The sequence below is a fragment of the Phalacrocorax carbo genome, chromosome 14 (assembly GCF_963921805.1).
Source record: "Phalacrocorax carbo chromosome 14, bPhaCar2.1, whole genome shotgun sequence".
NCBI classification, from domain to species: Eukaryota; Metazoa; Chordata; class Aves; order Suliformes; family Phalacrocoracidae; genus Phalacrocorax; species Phalacrocorax carbo.
The window spans coordinates 6,705,780-6,724,895 of record NC_087526.1 but is presented as its reverse complement, the minus strand read 5'-3'; the positions used below and the strand labels follow the sequence as shown (position 1 = coordinate 6,724,895).

General features: G+C 48.8%; 1 protein-coding gene across 1 annotated transcript in view; it reads right to left on the bottom strand.

Moving 5' to 3' along the window:
* NTSR1 (neurotensin receptor 1) overlaps nt 1-15,998 on the bottom strand; it is a 64,522-nt gene extending 48,524 nt beyond the window's left edge. Inside the window, exon 1 of the mRNA XM_064465379.1 lies at nt 15,146-15,998. Within this exon, the coding sequence (XP_064321449.1) occupies nt 15,146-15,817 (672 nt within the window). The 5' untranslated portion in view covers nt 15,818-15,998. The remainder of the gene's footprint in view (nt 1-15,145) is intronic.
* Between the last annotated feature and the right edge of the window lie 3,118 nt (nt 15,999-19,116).

Sequence of the window (19,116 nt, the reverse complement as noted above, 5' to 3'; positions counted from 1 at the left end):
TTGTTTTTGTTTTTTTGTTTTTTTTTTTCTGAATTTGAAGGCACGGCTCTGATTTACAGCACCAAGGGAGAGCAGTCCCTGCCTCTTCTGAAGAGAGCTGAATTCAGCTCGGAGGCAGGGGTGCTGGCTGAGGGGGGCGAGCAGATGCGAGGAAGTCAGTCTCTTCGTTGGCATACAGCTTCTGTGCAAAGCTACAGCTGCAGTTGTAGAGTTTGAGTCAATAGTTGCTTTAACAGAAAACCAGTTTTGTTTTGCCGGCACAAAGGGCTCTTCTATCACTACCCCGTAGGAGGTATATAAAACTGTCATTTTTTGCCCTGTTTCTGCCCTTGTCTCTTTGCTTCAACTTTTTACAGGCTGCCAGTGAATTTTTTTATTACTTTACGTTTTTTGTTTTAATTGAAACTGAGTAAATTATGTTTTTCCCTAAATAATTGATGAGTTTAACAAAGTTTTCCATTATTTCACAGGGAAGAAACCAGCAACCTTCAAAGAAACATTATCTGAACTTGTTTTGTGCCAGAGCAAGGAGACATAACCTTGCAACGAGGGGGCAGCCCCTGAGGGCCCTTAAAAGCAACTTTTGCCTGGGCAATATTTAAGGGACGGAATTAGCACAGCACTACATGGTGTGAGAAAACCTCTAGAGTATGGCCTGCAATTTTCCCTTACCCAAACACACTGTTTCAAAGGAATGAACACACAAGCCAGCTTTATTTCTGGCTGTAACTTCACTGTATATGTGGTAGTCTTTGCTGAAACATCTCCATTGATAAAGGTGGGGAAGAGGGAAAAGAGAAGCATTCATGGAAGTGGAAGAACTTTGGCATTGTCTCCCTGTGACAGAGCCGTTCCTGGCAGATCACGTCTTTCTAACCCTTTTTAGAGGAACTCAGGCTGGACAGGGAGTGACAGGGGTGGGAGACCTCATTTGCTGGAAGAGACAGAGCTGGCAAGCAGTAATGCGCTTGGCATCTCATTCTTGAGATAAATAGCTCCTGCCATGCTTCATCTTCCTCCTCTTTTCCTAGAGGACTCCTAGCATTAATATCACTAGTGAACCAGTGCCTGTGCCTTCTTACAAAGGAGCAGAGTAGCTCCTGATAAAGCTCAGCTACTCTATCCTAAAGCCCTATTAGTGCTCGCAACCCAAAATACTCCTCTTGCTCCCAGCACCTACTTTAGCCCCCAGCCTTCCCCTAATGCAGTGGGGCATCAGTAGAGAGGGGGAATTTAAAGAGCAGGTTGCTGAGGGATTGCACCAAGCTGAAACCTCGGTGAAACAGGGCAAGACCGTGGGAAGCACCAACAGGACCCAATGGGATTTGGGAGGAGCAGGGAGGGTGCAGGCAGATGGGGTGGGTTTGTGGTTGGGAGCTGAGCTTGGGCAGCTGGGTGCTGGGAGCCATGGCCTCACTGTGCTGTGTTAATATTACCACCTCTCTGCCCTGGCCCCTTTTAAAAGTCTGTTTCTTTGGATAACAGTGGTTTTGTTTTCACTGGAAGCACTGCCCTGAGACATGTTGTCAATGAGACCCTCGTACTCCAGCTTGGTGACGAACTAAGGGAAAATGTATCCATAATGGAGGTCTTGTTGGAAATTCTCTGAGCTTTTTGCTGCTCCCGAGCAGAGCGTGTTTAGCCATGAGCTAGAAGGTCTAATAGGCTTCTGCCGTTTCCTTTGACTCTCAGAAAAATGCCTATTGTAGCTGCTAGTGCTGCATCTTCAAAAAACCCACCCCTTTCTCCCTAGACACTAAAGAATGAATGATATTTGCTTGTCTCCATGATAGTCTTGGAAAATGACCAGCAGATCAGGCAGTGTTTCTGGACATGCTGCCATTGTGTTGACCTGTCTACAGTTAAAGCTGGGGTGGTTATTCCTTTCCAATACCCCAATGCTGCCCTTGAGCAATAGCTGCTCTTAGGAGGTCTCACCTTTGCATGACTCCCACTAAGAGAAAAGAGGGGGGAGGTTTCCCTTCCCCTTTGAAACAAGAGGCAATCTCTTAATGAGCAACAAGTGTGCCAGTGACCGACCCAGTATCTGTACAATGCCACAGGGAATGAGTGGCAACGTTCTTGTGATTATTTAGACTGTGAGCTCTTCGGCACATAGAATCATTTATGTTGAAAAAGACCTTTAAGATCATTGAGTGCAACTGTTAACCCAACGCTGCCAAGTCCACCACTAAACCATGTCCCTAAGCACCAAAACTACACGTCTTTTGAATACCTCCATGCATCACCTTTAACGTTGTTTGTCAAGACCAAGTGTACAAGGGCCGAGGGTTCGGGGTCCCAATATACATAGCCATGGCTGTTTAGCTGCAATAGCCAAGGAGCAGGTTAGACCCTGAGTTTTATGTCTTTCCTTTACGCATCTCAGAACTGCACTTTGATGGAAACCTGCAGAGCAGATGCCAAAACAAGTCTCAACACAAATCACAGAGCCAACATCCTGCAAAAGGCCCTTTGCATTATTCAGCATGGTGGAGCCAGAAGCAGCTTCCCTGTGGAGCTGGCATGTGAGACTGATCCACGGTGAAAAGCAAACCAAAACTGATTCCTGTCGTGGCATCTGCTAATGGGTTTGGCCAAATTTCACAGTGTGACATTGGTCACATTTCTCCTCCATGAAAAGTGAACTTGGGCAATGACCTGGGCAGGGCATTCAGTTCTCCAGAGGATGGGAGGGACAGAGAAGGACCTAGACAGAAGATTAGACACAAACCTATTATTAAAGTCCTTAATGAGATGCTGAGCCCACAGCATTACACCTGACAAATTCATCACATGAAGATACAAAGGAATAAAACAGCTCCAGATAATTGCAGAGCATAAGAATATGTTCAGTGTCATCTTCGACTTGGTGAGATTAATTTTCCTGACAGCCTGTTTAAAGGGAAAGTGAGCTGTATAATTAAAAGAAAGAAAAGCCTCACAGATGGCCTATTGTGTGACCAGTGGACGTTACCTTTCAAGGTTCTCACCTACCTGGATGTCAGCATTTCCCAGAGGTTTTTATGCCTCCAGCCCTCTCCTTTGGCCGTGGAGCTACAAGCAAGCTTTCAGGCACTGCTTTTTTTGCAAAATGGCAGTCTTAGATGTAGGTTTCTTGATTCAAATATTCTTAACACTTGGCTATGAAGCACCAAGCACAAACCAGCACCATATAAACCAGAGTAACAGAAAAGGCAGGCTGTTAATCTTCATAATATGCCTCTCAGTGGGGATTTCACTTAAATGTTATTTGCATTAAACATGATACCGAGTCCTGGATATGCAGTTATAAATAAATTAAAGGCCATATTTAAGTCAAATGCTGTCTGACTGTTGACTGCAGACTCGAGTGTGAGAGCTGTTAACAGTGGACCATACAGATTTGGTCGGCTGCCTGACTTGCTGGAGGAAATGGTACTGGCAAGTTCCACCATCGGTGCCCTGAGAAACTCATTCGAGGGGGCAATTAACCCCCTTAGTAGGGTTTGTAGTGTCAGCCCAAACTCTAGTAGTGCTGACTGTATTGTGGACACTTTGGCTTGGGCAGAATAGAGTACAGGTTTGCTGGAGCTGATGTTCAGCAAAATACCTCAAGTCCATTCGTCTTTTCATTTTATATATAAACATTTTAATTATAGGAACATAGTCAGCCGTGCTCTTCTGGCAATAAGGAAGAAAGTTTGTGCAAATAACTGAAGAAAACTCCTCCTGGCCTCAGAGTATATGAAGTGATAGATGGGTTCAACTGCACAAAAGTCAAGACCTGAAGCTTTTGATAATGAAAATTAAAATCTCTGGAATAAACACAGGATGTTCCAGTGGATTGTGACTCCTGTGGCACAAGCCCTTTGTGGAAGAGCTTTGGGGCCGAGCTCTCCTCCCTCTCCCTCGTACATCTTGAATCATAGAATCATAGAATTGTCAAGGTTAGAAAAGACCTCTAGGATCATCAAGTCCAACCATCAACCCAACACCCCCAGGCCTTCTAAACCATGTCCCCAAGTGCCACATCTACGTATTTTTTTAACACCCCCAGGGATGGTGACTCCCCCACCTCTCTGGGCAGCCTGTGCCAGGGCCTGACCACTCTTGCAGGGAAGACATTTTCCCTAAAAAATTCCTCCTTGCCTGAGGCTGAACTCAGAGGAGCAATGAGGGCGTGAGCACGGCTGCTAGCATGGGCACAGGGGCTCAGGTCATCAACACAAACTATACCTGCTTTCTACCTGATCCCTCAGCAGTCAGCGGCCTGAATTCAGGAGGAGATTTGGGCAGTGGGAGCTGGGGCTTTAGTCCTGGCAAATACTTACCCATCGCCCTGAGAAATGTCATGCTCCCGCAAACCTTGCTACAGCACCACAGCTGCCAGCACTGCGATTTTTACAGTCGGGCAGTTTGCAAACTATTAAGAAATGGGAGTTGTGCTGGCCCCCTTGCTCTGTGGTGTGGGAAGATGTCGCCTGATTTGGACCCTGGGCTGGAGAAGGACAAGGTGGGAATGACCATCTAGAGCTGAACTCAGGAGAAAAGGGTTTGGAGTTATTCTGGTTTGCTTCAAACTTGGTAACAGCTGCCAATAATAGCTGTGGTATCTGTGGTAGAGAACAGCGTGACAGCATGGACGTGAAATGTCCCTCCACCACAGGACACAAATTAGACCACAAATATTTAGAGGAAGGTACGTGATCAGTGCAACATCTCATCACGTTTCTGTGCCCTCCTGACTGCCTGGTGCTGCCCAGCCCACTAATCCACCTCCTGAGCAGCTTTCAGGCCCTGCTAGCTTATTTTTAACCAACCTGCTACAAAACCACAACCCCCCATCCCTTTGCTTTCCTCTGCCCCTCTGCACACTCTGCTTATGGATTTTCTTCACAACAACCGTGCAGGCATGAGGCTGTACCTGCACCTCCTCTTACACTGCTGAGGACAGGAGCAAGGAAAATTCAATTAGACTTTCAGGGGAGGGAAAAAAGCATATCACAGAGGGGCAGTGAACTTATTGGTTACTTTATTGCTGTTTTTTCCCAGTATCTTTCTCTACCACAGCTCCTCTCTGCCTCTGGGAGCCTCAGGTATTACAGGATTTGTTTCCTGGCATGGCTTCGTCTCTGGGCTGGACCAGAACTACCAGGCTGGCCATGTGCCCTGCTCCACTGGGCTGCTGCACTGTGATACGCTTTCTGAGCAAATTCCTGCATATCTTTTTGCCCTTTTGAGGGATTTTCCATCCCACAGCTCTCCTGCGCTGGCTAGGAAGCACCTGAGAACTGCCAAAGCGATGTGAAGGAGACCAAGCTCAGGGCAGAGTTTGTCCCTTGGGTTAGTGACTGCACTCTATCAAGTGTTTGGGGCATAAACGTCACCTCACCACTGTATCTTAAGGTCAAATATCTATTTATTAGCCTGAACCTATATTTCCCCTTCCTCCTACAGTGCTTTATCACACTTCACACACTAGGAGTTAAGGAACAGTGAGTATGACAATATTATAAGCCCATGACTGACAGTGATAAAAAATGAAACGTGGGCTTTGGGGAGGGAAACTCAATCCTATGAGTTTCTCTTTTGAATGAAATGAGTATATTAAAATGTATAAATTGTCCCCGTGAGGATAAAATGTAAGGTCTTTGCAGCACGAATCAATAGAGCGATGCGAGCAATGAGCTAAAATTTCCCAGTGGCTGTGAGAGTTGCATTTTAAGATAGTTTTGAAAAAAATAATAGAATAGGAGGGAAAAGCAGTATAATTTGTTATTGAACATACTCAAATAGTTATAGACTTATTAAACAAGCTCTCCAAGGGAACAAGGTGATATGACAGCCCTACCGAGTACTGAGACCACATTTATTCAGTTCAGCACTGAAGACCTGCATTGTTCTTGATTATGTTACAATTAACAGGATGTGGCATTGCAATGACTGTATTAATTAGCTCCTTGGAGTCCTGATCAAAAATAGGGGTCTGCTGAGCTAAATGCCATCCTGCATCGAAGCGTCCATAGCTGATACTCAGCAGGTCTTTGCTCCACAGGTCTGTGTGAGGCTGATAAGTTGGCAGATCCCTTTCTTCAAGGTTAAAGGAGGAAGAAAATGAGATGGTTAAGGGATGACATTGCTCCTCCTGCTGCTAGACACCACGCAAAGCCTTGAGCAGCAGAACCGAGGCAGTGGGTGAGCGTCTGTCAGGCCTAGCCTGCAAGGGCAGGAGAGGACCCATCAGCAGGGCTCCGCTGCCCGGGAGGAGAAGGCAACCAGCACAGCCATTGCATGGCAGAAACCAGAGCAAACAGACTGTAACTTTCTCCTGGAGTCCCACTGCCTGCCCAGAAAACAGAGGTCCATGCATTGGCTCTGTAAGCCAGCATCTGTCAGAAAATACAACCTTCTGTCAGGCCTTTCTCGTGCAATGGAAACCTTCCTACAGGCTCCAAAAGTCAGGCAAGTGCTCCAGGCAAAGGGACAGCAGGTTTTCATTGGCCCAAAGAAACAGTACCTGGACAGCTTATGATATTTTAACATATGACAGTTCCAAACACACCTGGTGTCGGCAGGAGGCACGGCGTGTTGGCACATCCAAAGTATTGCTCTGAAGTGTGATCTCTCCTGCGGCCATTCAGCAAGTGGGAAGGCATGGAAAGATTAAACCAGATCCACCCTGAGCCCCTGAAATGAAGGTCCTCAGACAGCTTCCAGGATCCCAGGAGTCTCTTGATGGGCACACCACGTGCTATGGGAGTGTTTGCTGATCTCCTGCATTTCCTCTGGAGAAGGAACAAATCTCTGGAAGCAAGGTAAACCATTTGCTTCAAGAGTACAAGTTGGCTGTAACAGCAGTGGCCCTAAATTAATTCTTTATTATCTAGAGAGAGTAATAATTGGCAGGAAAGTACCAGAAGGTATTTTCAAAGAGAAAGGAAAATAGTAAAATCAGGCTATTTAGCCAGTCCTGACTAAGCTGTCTGTTCATCTTTTATATATTTAGGAATTCACTTGGCAAAGAGGCAGATGGAAGGTTTTATAAAGGGAGAGTAACTGCACAGTGTTCAGCATCTGGGGAGATGTATATCCACAGCTTGGGTGTAAATCATGGAGGGGAGCCGGTGGGCAGGGAGGCTGCCTGCGAGGACGGCGAGGGGCTGCTCCAGCAGAGCTGGCAATGCAGCCACTAGCAATGCCACCAAACCCAGAGCACATCCTCCGGCTTAGCTGTCACTCCAATGCCGCTCTGATTTACTGATACTGAATATGCTTTTTGCTCTGTGTGTCGCTTTATAGTTTAGAGGTACTCCTAGGTTTTTCATAAGCACTTTCCATAAAACAGATGCTTTTTTCTCCCTTTCATATACCAAAGACTTTGTGAAAGTTTACGTTTTTTCCTTCCCCTCCCCTTATTTCCACTAGGAAAATCTCATCTCTGATTTCTGTCTTCAACTGACAATTGTCTCTAGTCCCTGAGAACCTAAAATCTTTGGGGGAACCTCACTGAACTTTCTCTCAAAAACAAAAGTTCAGTTAAAAAGACCTTGTTCATGCTATTTTCTTTCCCCTGGTTGACAAAGAGCCCCCACGAAGCTGTGCCCCGTAGTGCATTCTCTGCACTGAGAATTATTGAAGTGAAAAAGCCACAGGAGATGAGAAGCAAATCTCACATGCTTGAACCACCTGTGGGTGACCAGCTCCTCCAGCCTGTCAGACTTGCCTTCTCCAAAGGCCGAGGATGAGAGCAGCACTCCCCGGCGAGGTACAGCCCTGTCCCACAGCATCCTCTGTCCCAGCAGGAACAGGGGGGAGCCACAGGTTTCTGGTACCCGAGGAAGGGAGAAGGTGGGTGGCCTTCCATGCACAGATGCACCACGAGGGCACTTGGATATAGGGATATAAAATTGTCTCACCACAATTTCCCTCCCATCCATGGAAAACTTAACAACAGATACTTTGAACGCAGGAAAATACTGGGAAGTAACCAGCAGGTCAGAAACTCGTGCTACCCAGACGGGGTTAGAATTCCATCGCCATCACCTTTTCTTAACCAACCCAAAGCACTGGTTTCCTGAATAACTCATCAGCTCAACTGATTTATCATCAGCTTTTTTTTTTTTTAATCCCACACCTAAGATGCTTTGAAATTGAGTAGAAGAAACAGCATCCATGGGAGGGAAAGTGTGGGGGTTGATGTTATTGGAGCATGATGAGTTAGCTGGCCCTCTCCCTGGAGAGCTTTGTTCAAGGGAAAAAAAACCAAACCTTTTTCAGCGATCCCACCCTCACACAAAATTACAGAATGGAGCTGTTGAGCCCAGCCTGTGCAGGGGATGGCACGGGCGTTTGGTGCCCGCAGCCAGGCAGAGGAGCAGTGCGTGGCCTTGTGCCCGTGTCTTGCTCAGGTGCCTTTCCATGGCAGGGCTCATGCAAGTGCAGTTGTTCTGCCCCTCATCCTCCAAGGCACGTCCTGCCTGGGCCCTGCAGGATCCGCTCCTCATTCACTGCCAAGGAGCAGAACTTGCATTTGGTGCCATCTTCACACCAGAAAATGAGGTGGAATCGATGCCGAGCCACGCTCAAGGAGCTCCATGGTCCCTCCACTGTCGGGAGGGTAGCTGCTGGGCTTCTCGCCATCAGCCATCATGATGCCAGACCGGCATTAATTCTGATGCAAAGAGCTCTTGGCTTGCATTTCAAAGAGGTCTGGGAATAGCGAGGATGCCATTTTGTAAGGGAATTTAAAAAATATCAATTCAAATTCCATAATAAAGGCAGGAAAATATGTCACCTGTAGAAGGGCAGCTCTTCATGAAACCAGGAGACCGGCTCACCCAGGTCCCCTGCTTGGATGTATTCTTGCAGAGGGTAATGGGGGCCAGGAGCTGGTCTCAGACGGTCACACCAGACAAGCAACCACAATGCTCATGTGTGCATAGAAGTAGCAAAAAGGCTAGAAAAGCTCAGAATTTGTAATTGGCTTTTCTCTACCATGCCAGACTGAGGGTGCTGACACCCCTGTGATGGAGATGCAGGGTATAGAGATATAGGGAGGACAGCTTTGGAAGCATCTCCATCTTCACACAGTGCAAGGGGCTTGTACTGGAGAGCAACCAGACAGGTTGGGAATATAACAACTCAGCTTCATCTGTTAATGAGAGGAAAAGAAGGGATGTCAGCACTGGGGGCACTGGGTCTGGCATCTAATGATATCTGCTTTAGGGCTAGATGGCCACAACACTCAGACCTTCCCATCTTGTCAGCTCTGGACCCCATCATGCTCCCCAGCCTCTCCAGATACCTTCACTCACCCACTGTCCCATGCCCCTCAGCAAGGGGCAATTTTCACAGGGAATGGTGAAATTACCATAGGGAAAACACAATGGTGACACTGTTGAGGCCCAAAGCCCCTTCTGCCCCCCATGCGTCCCGTGGGGGGACGCTGCCCATCACATGTGCCTCGGGCAGGACACAGAAGCGTTTCTAAACATCAGGAAGTGCCATCTGTGAGTCTCAAGCAGATCCTGCACAGAGACAATAGTAAAAGGTTTTAAGGGAAAGGAGGGAAGAATTAGGGAGAAGACGATTAAATAGCTGATTTAAAAGATCTGGAAGAAGATTAAAGACAGCTGCAGGTTTTGTTTGGTTTTTTTTGTTTTCCTCTGGGAAGAGGAAACACCAGATTACCTTTGTCTCTTCTTCCTTTACAAACTGCTGTTAAGAGGAAAGCCTAAGAGCTAAGCTGATCGGCCACATTTCCTCATTCTTTTATTATCCCTCCAGCTGACATCTTGGGAAGGGGGAGGGAAAAGAAATCAAGTGAATTAAAATCAATTGGGGAAAAAAAGAGAATTATGTAAGAACTGGCAAAACACAGCAGGCCAACTGGTTATATAAAGCAATGTACACACAAGCTTATTTAATTTAGATCTAGCTGCAAGATGGACCACAGTGTAAATGGGCTGGGATTAGGCAAGATGGGCTGTCATCATGCATATGCTGAATTAAGGCCCTGGGTTCTCTGCATAGCCCATGGGAAAAAGGCAGCTTTTCAGGGATGCTCACGCCACCACAGGTGAGCATCCCCACTGGGGTAGGTGTCTCCATCACTGTGGGCACAGATCCAGATACATTTAAACATCAACATCTTCATTTTCTTGTCTACCCAAGAGGCTGGCAGCACCATGACCAGACGGGACACCTTTTGTGGGACACAGTCCCGCCACAGAGGTGCCAATTTGTTGTGCCGACGGAGGGGTTAGCAGCACCCAGGCGGGAGCTGCTCTGGTGGGCAGAGATCCTGTGTGTGTAGCCAAAGTAGTTTTATCAGCTAGGCCCAACAGGTGGGATTATCACTGCATGGAGCTGTAGTGGGTGATTTAAAACAGTACTGTTATTAAAAGCCTTAGTAGGAATTTGGCTGTGACCTAAGGAAAAGAAACCAGCTTCAATTCCTCTAGTCGACATCAGTATAAACGCAGGATTCCTGAACTGAAGCCATTGACGGATCCTGGATGTGATTTACCAGCAAACCTGGAGAGAATTCAGCCATTTGGTTTTATGGGTTGCTATTTTCATGTACTACATAGAGATGCTTGTCATGTTTATTTACACGGCACCACAGACCTGCCGGTGGGCAAAGCCCTTCCATCCACAGCACTGACTGTGTGCCATCGCAGCAGAAGGCTCATCGTACCACCCTGCCGAGCTGCTCCTCACCAGAGGAAAGCGTAAGGGAGTGTTTGCAACATTGTGCATGAAATTTATAACTTTGTGGGCCTCTCAGACAAATGGGAATTGAATAGATGTTCTTAGAAGAGTGCGTAGAGAGCATAGTAAAGGATGCCGAGAGGCCAGGCTGCACCTTGTGCCTCCCAGCTCCAACGCCTGGCCTTTCCTTCCCGCCCATTCAGACCTGAGGCTTTTTGGCCCATTTCTTCCAAGGCATCGCAAGAAGAAATGTAGGAAGAAATAGAGCAGAGGACCTCTTTGGGCAAGTGGTTGTTTCATGTGCAGAGTTATTTACTCTACAAATCATTTGAACTATGAGCAGACTTCATAAAACGCAATAAGCAAGGGATCGGGAGGGATAGGCGAGCTGCAGCCACGCCAGGGTGGGCTGATGCAGAGCAGAACTGGAGCAGCTGTCCACCCAAACCTGTGAGGAGGTCCCGAGAAGTTCCCAGTGTGTTTCCCACGAAGTTGCCCTATCAAATGAGCAACTTGGAGCTGACAGAGCTGTGACAATTTATGGAGGCGCAGGGCCTGCTGCCATGTGTTTTAATAAATAGGTTCACACCAGCTGTCCATGCAAATAAAACATTAGCACGTGTCAGGCACTATCTGCCCAGGCACTTGCCATAACTTTGGGTACATTTTACAGTAAAGCCATCCAAGTGCAGGCTGTGCCTTGCCAGCAGGACAACACGCTGCTCTCTCTCCCATGTTACAGGGTGGTAGAGAGCTGCCCACACCCAGGCTCCCCTTGCACGTGTGCCCAATCCAGGTTTAACTAAAATCCTGAGATTTTGGGTTGAGGAATTGCCTGACTCTGTGTGCTGGGAGTGGTGGTACATCAAGACTGCAGGTATTTCTTTTGACTTCCCCTCTTTCCCCAGGTCCACTAAGGACCTCTCCAGAAAAGAGGTACAAAGGTAAGAAAGTAAGAAGCAATAAAGGGAAATTTATTTGCACAGCTTCTGGCCATTAAAATTATGACCTTTTGAAAGACAGAGCTGAGCGTGTATGGTGCTAACAGCACACAGGCCAGCCGCTGGTGGGATGGGACACCCAGTGGGCTCCTGTTTCAGGGGAGGTGGCACCAGAGCCAACAGCAAGGCTGTGAAGTAGCCAAGCCCACAGACACCAACCCTCAGGTGAAAAGAAGAAACATTTCATTCTGCCTCGGAGCTCTCTTATCTGTTGCTGCCACAACAAGTAGCTTTTAAAACCTCCTCCAGCTGAAGTGGAATGAAAACATGAATTTACTTATATCAGGATGGCTTTAAGAGGTGTTTAATTTATGTAGAAAAAAAACTAAAATTGGCGGCAGTGTGTTTTGGGGGATGTCTGCCAGTTAAGGTGTTAACTAGACCTAAGTAATGTGGCTATAATGGACTTATTCCTGCTACCAGATCCCATGCTGATGCCAATATTCAAACCAGACGTCCCCGACTGTCAGAAGTAACAAGCAAGCTTGGCAATGATAAATCAGATTCACAGGCTGATTTAAGCAGCTGCAAGGACAGTGATAAACAAATCTGGGAAATAGCACTGTTCTAAAGAATTAAGTATCAGAGGCCACGCAGAGCTTACGCCTTGATGGCACGAGGCGAGAGGTGCAGTGCCCAGCCGTACTGATCGTGGTGACACACGGCGACACTCTGTAGAACTTATTGCTCTTCCTGCTTATCAGTATGTGCTGCACTGAGCAATCCGTAAGTGCTAGAATATCAGTAATTACTTCTTACAGCTGTGTGGAGCTTAAGTGGTACAAGTTAAGTAATATAAACAAGAATCAAATATGCTGAGTGTTGTTTGAAGAGTTACTTTTTTTTCCCCTTATTATAAGGAAACCTGGTTGTTCACACACAGTCTAGTTTCACTCAGGAATGCCCATTAACACTTAAATGCTCAAAGCAAATGTAGAAGAACTTTTTCAAAAGCAGAGATGTTAAATTAATACACTCAAATATTCATCCCGGGAACCTTGTTCCTGTCCAGGGAGGAGCATTCTCCTGCAATGGTCCCAATAGAACTATAGCTGAGCTCTGAGTCTATAAATGGTTAGAATTGCTCTCTTCTGGGACTGGCTTTCAATCAATCAGCAAATAAAACCTCTTGGAGAACTAATGGCTTCCAAAAAAAAAAAATATCCCAATTTGCTTTAGACAGTTTGCCAAGCAGGAAGAGGAGTGAAATATGTTGAGTGATTTATTACAAGTGATTTGCCAGCTCGAGCAAGTGCATCATTGCTCTGCTTAATTTAAAGACAAAAAAAGAACGCAGAGAGATGCAAAGACCTGCTCTAAAGCAGTTTGAATCCACTGCAAAAGACCGGGAATCCAGATTTCCAACCAGCAAGACCTTTGCATGTCACTCTCCACGTTACCACTGCCCTTTCTTTCAAAGGTCTTCCATTATTTGTCTTTTTTTAAACCTCTGCACAGCTTACAACGTGAGAATGCCCGCTCACATGCTGTGCGGTGGTTTCCATTAATGCACTTCAAACCTGACTTGCAGCTGCTTTGCTTATTCACTCTGGAGCCTTCCCCGGTCCAGGGCCCTGCATCACGCTGTGTGCTGCTTCTCTGTGCTCGGAGGAATGGAGCAAAGCCATTAAACAACCTTCCTATCTTAACAAATCCACTTTTGCAGCCGGGTCCCCTGAGAAGGAACAATGGTGTTTTGTTTTGGTGTGTCCCCCCCACCCCCAACAGTTGCCTCCTTTTTACTTTTAAATTAATTCACAAGTGAAATTAAAAAAAATTACATGAGGAAAAGCCCCCAGGTGACCTTCACATACTGTGCATTCATGTCTGCCTACTTCTAACTTGGGTACCAGGGTAAGGTATAGCCTCAATAATAGCAAGACTAAAATATGTTGAGAATTGTTTAAACTGTAATCTCCGAAGACGTGGCTAGGAAATAATCCTCTCTTTTTAGCCTTATCATGGTAACAATGAGCACCAGTTTAATCCTAAGAGGAAGATGACTGGAAATAATGCATTTCTGCCACACTGTTCTCAAATCAGATGGCTGCCATCTCCTTAGAGAGAAGAGAATTTGGGTTAAGTACACTGGGCTGCCACAGACAAAATCTCCAAAGCACCTACAGGAGAAATACAGGCCTCACCATCTCAAGATGAAAGTTAAGTATCAAAACAAAACAAAACATGGAGGGCATCCAATGCTTCTGCGCAGGGTGGATTTTCATTTACTGGAGCAGTACAGGGGGAAACGTGGAGAGATGTATCTAAACATTGGCAGGCTGTGGGCTTAAATCTAACTGCATGTATCCTCACCCGCTTTTAGGGGGAGAAATGATCCTGATTTGTTTCCATTGAAGTTCCCTCCCTTTAACTGTAGGAACATCTCAAAGGCTTTACTACACATGCAGTTTTGAATTCTAATTGGTTGCTGATTAAACCCACCTGAAATTCATGTTCAAAATAAAAGACTGAGGAGCTATCACATGCAAGCCTGGCAGTAAAGGGACCATGGAGATTAGTGTCTTGCTTTTTCTGTCTTTCCTTCCATGTCTCTTGCATTTTTCAAGCCTAATGCTCCAGTAAACAAATGCCTTAACCCCTCAGAGCGCTGGAGCACAGCAAGTGTTGATGCTGAAATCCTTTCCATGCATGGGCATATTAGATTAAGCAATAAGTGGAGACCAGCAAAGCCTTTCTGAAGTCAGGAGTGGTTTGCTAGTTAAACCAGCTATGGAATTCTCCAAAACAGCAAAAATATCAACCTCTGGCTTTGAAGTTGCCGTTCATTTTCAGATGCCTGTGCTGCCCCTTGTTCCCAAAACTTTCTGAAATTAGGATCTGTCACTACACAGAGGAGATGGGCTCTGGATCAACCCGAGAAACTGGGAGAGGGGGAGAGATGGTTTTATTTCCCTCAATCTTGCTAGCCGCTCTCCAGCAGAAGGAAAGGAAATGCAGAAGATGCAGAGAAAGGTGGCGATTTGCGGGTTTTCTGGCGATGAACTGCCACGTTTGGGGAGGACCCGAGCATCCCCATGGGAGCCCAGGAAGACGGCAGCAGAGCGGGGCCGGCTGCCCCGGGGTCTGCGCCACCGGGGGGCTCCCGGTCCGGGACAGCGGGAGCTCCGGGCACCGGCCGCGCCAGGGGAGGATCTCCGGGGGCGCTTGCACCGGCCCAGGGCCGGATTTACTCCGGTGCGGGGACTCAGCCCGGGGGTGCGGGGTGGGGCACAGCAAGCGGAGCCGAGACACCCCGCCCCCCGCCCCCCCCCAAATCCCGTCCGCCCCGTCAGGGCTGCCCAGGAGACCCCCCTTCCCGAGTCGGTCCCCCCCTCCCAGCCTCCGCCTCCTGCCCCGCCCGTCACCGCAAAGTTTGGCCACCCAGCCCGGGGAGGGCGGCGGCTGCCCGGCGCCGGCACCTCGGGGCGCCCCGGCCGCGGGGATCTCACCTGGATGACCGTCTTCAGCGTGGAGGCGTCCACGATGGTGGTGCAGATGAGGGAGTCGGGATTCTGCTCCTTGCCGTAGATTTCCCCCATGGTGAAGATCATGGGGATGGCGAGGAAGAAGGAGGCGATCCAGATGCAGCTGATGAACTTCTTGGTGCGGCTGCGGGACATGATGCTCTTGGCTTTGAAGGGGTGGCAGATGGCCATGTAGCGCTCCACGCTGAGGCTGGCGATGTTGAGCGCCGTGGCGTAGGTGCAGGCGTCCCGGAGGAAGTAGTAGCCCTTGCAGACGGCCCCCCCGAAAGCCCAGGGGTGATGGACCCAGATGAAGTTGTAGAGCTCTATGGGCATGCAGAGGAGGAAGATGAGGAGGTCGGAGAAGGCGAGGCTGGCCAGGTGGTAGTGCACGGTGCTCTGCAGGTTCTGCAGCGACTTCTTGCGCACCAGCGTGTACGCCGTGATGGAGTTGCCCACGGTGCCCACCAAGAAAAGAGCCAGGTAGATGACGGTGACCATCACTTTGGAGTAGATGTCGGTATTGACGTCCAGGTCCTCCTCGTCGGGCCCTTTGGGAAGCAGGTCGGAGCGGTTGGAGGCGTTGGCATAGCCAGCGCTGGGGTGGAGGTGGAGGGGGCCGCCCGGCACGGCCGGGGCCGTGGCGTTCAGGTGCATCCCCGGGGCCGGGCCGGCCCCGCCGGGGCCGCAGCTCCGCCCGGCGCCGCGCTCGGACCCGCCGCCGCGCCCCGACGTGCCGCTGCCCCCGGCGGGGAAACTTGGCTCGTTTTAATGCGGCGGGGAGGAGGCGCCTGCCGCTCCCGGGCTGCCGTGCGTGTGCGTGTGCGAGACACACACCCCCCCCGCAAACCACCCCCCCCGAGCAGCTTCGGCTGTGAGCAGCCCGCAGCTCCGGCTCTCTCCTCCCTTCAGCTCCCCGGCGCCCAGATGTGCCCTGGCAGGGCAGGAGCCACGCACACACATACACACACCCGCACACCCACGCACACGCCCAGCCGCCCCGGGAGACGGCGCTGCGCCGGGACCGCGCACCCCTGCCGGCGCTGCCGCGGTGGGTTTTGCAACCCCCGCTCGGTCCTCAAACTGGGCAGGGAGGGAGGGAGGGAGCACGTCCCGGGCCGGGCTGCCGAGCCCCTCCCCACCGGGCCCCCTACCCTTTCCCCATCCCTTGCAAAGCCAGAGGCAGAGGCACGGCTGCAAGCTGAGGGCTGGTAGGGGGTCCAAGCACAGCCACCCCCCTCTCTACCCCTCTTCCGGGGAGAGGAGAGGCACCAGGGTTGCTCCATCATCCGCATGTCCCGCTAGTCCCCAGATACCCACCCACCTGCTGCTGCTAGGAGAAATGCATTTAAAGGAGGTGGAAGAACCACCTAAAAAGATCTACCTCTGCCCTGATCTGCCTGGGGCACCCTCAGCGCCATGGCACAGCAGCAACAGCGGCGAGCTGCTTTGCTTTGGTCCCCATCAGTGATTTTTCCCTCATCCCTATACCCTCAGATTTGGGGATGTGGGGTCCTCTCTGAGCTGCCCTGTTGCAGGGGCAGGGGCTGTGAGGGTGCCATGGCGATGCTGAAGGTGACAAAGGGATCCCCCACCGGAAAGGCCCCCCCAGGGATGGGCAGTCTGTGGTGAGGTTACCCTTTCAGGCCCAAGGCACTGAGCCAGCAGCTGTCCTGGAAAACTCTGGTGGGCTGTTTGTCCACTCGGCCATGTTACAGAGTTTCTATTAGCCAAGAGTTGTTTGTCAGGGTTGGTGTTCCCAGCTGGTCTCACCTGTTGTTCCTGGAAAGGAAAGTAGAACACGAAGTAAGCGGTGGGTTGTACTAACGTCTGAAGGTGAGCCGCAGCTGGGATGCAAGCCCTTCCCTGGGCGCCCAGTGTCGCTACTCCGCAACCTCCAAGATGAGGGAAGTTTATGGCCCCACGGTCCAAGGACACACTCATGCCCCTGGACTAAAGTGCTTCTCCCACAGAGGCAGCAAGTGAGTTCTTTTGGGATCTTTGTCTATAATGAAGAGTTATTGTCCCTTCTGGGTCCCGTAACTTCATTTCGGCCTTGTGGAAAGCAATTGCTGTCTCCACAAGCAAGATACCCATCTGCCAGTCTATTTTTACAGTGAGATGCGCACCTTTATATCAATATCTGTCTCTAGAAATGCTCTGGTTTGGCTTCTGTTGCCTCATGTTTCTGCACACAGGCGATGCACAAGCACGGTTGCTAACGAGGACAGTATTGCATCTCCCTGCTCTGTCCCAGCAGCTGTCCCAAGTGCTCCATGTGCTGCCTCCTCCACTTTCCCTCCATGCCAAGTACTGGCAGGGAATATCAAGAGATATAGATAAAAATAATTCTAATTACGCACTGAAATATGAACTACCTGGAATCAATGTGATGGCTGACTTACAGTTAACACACTGAACAGGCTGGTGCGGTTTGTACCATCCAAATCTCTCCTTTCGTAGAAGTGCATCAGGAGAGTACCGACCGCCCAACAACTGCGCTGGGTGCTCCAATCCTTAAAGGCCTCAGCAGCATATTTCTATGAGCTACTTAATTTAATAAATTCTGTTAATTCCTTGGCAAGTTTGTCTCGGCCGCATGTGAAGCATTCTCACTAGCATGGATAGATAGCTCTGCCCTGTTCTTTTTCTTATAGATCTAGGTTTGAGCAAAGAGCTTGCCTTCTGGGATGCAGCCTTGCCATTCCCCATGCAGACACGCAGGTCGTTTCTTGTAAAGGAGAAAGTAAAAGAAAGTCTTGTCTCCACAAGGAAAAGGGTCAACCTCTCCCCTCTCATTTTAGAAAACTTTTTGTCCAGGCAGGTTCTATCTTCTGTCCTCATGTTGCTTTTACAGACCTGACCCGCTGCCAGCCCTGGTCTCGGAGCAGGCAGAGGTTTAGCCCTGCCTGAGGGAGACATCAACCCCATTCCTGCCTCACCGTAGCACATCTATCCAGCACCCCCTTACTCTCCCCATTGCTAGTTCGTGGCCTGGGGGATGTGTGAAGTCCCTTTCCTGGTGTGGGATAATGAAATGAATGACAAAAGTACCTCTTCTTGCCTTCACTTCTGCTCCCTGCAAAGTTTTAATCCATATTCCCCTTCAAGCAAAAGCAGAGCCAGAGATGCACCCCTCTCTTCTTGGGCGCCAAAGGCTCCAGCCTAAATCCCTGCTGTTTGTTTCTGAACTAGCCGACCTTTTAGCTAAGCTGGGCTCGTTTTAATATATTTTGTATGTGTGTGTTTGTGGCTTAAAAAGGAAAAGAATCATGGAAACTAAGAGACACCTGATCTCAAATGTTACAGCAAGGCATTTACTTAAAATCTTGCAGGAAAATGTCACCCAAAGTCCTCGTCTATTAAAACTGCCTGGACTTTGAGCTGAGGGTCCCACAGTGCCCAAGATGTGAGGCCCACAGGTTGCCTCACTCCCTTTTATGTTGACCCAAGTGTTTTTCATCTTTGCTTTTTCCAGTTGCAATTGGGGGCCACTAGGAATTTTTCATAATGATCCTACTCCTGCCTGATTTTGCCAGGTGGGATTTTTCTGAAGGGCATGACAAGCAGTAGAGAGAAACCTCTGCAAGAGGCTGGTGCTAAGGCACAGCATCAACCTTTTTCCTGTTAAGGTCCAAGCATCCACCTCAAATACCTGTTAGAGCAGGTTCCCATGCCATGTAATGCTGGGCTGATTCAAGCCTTTAAAATCAGTTCCCAGTGGACTCACTATAGACAGGCTCTCCCTAAAAGTCAGGAGTGTCTAAGGTGGGTTAGGAAAGTAAAATCCTGGGGTGTCAGCACTTTTTTAAGGATGCTGCACTTGAAAAACAATGAAGTGAGGGAGAAAGGGGTGATGGAAAAGGGACATATATCAGCTTTGTTGATGACAGTATTGACTGTATCATTACTTACAGGCATGGAAGTTTATCCCTTCCTACACTCAATATATTGCA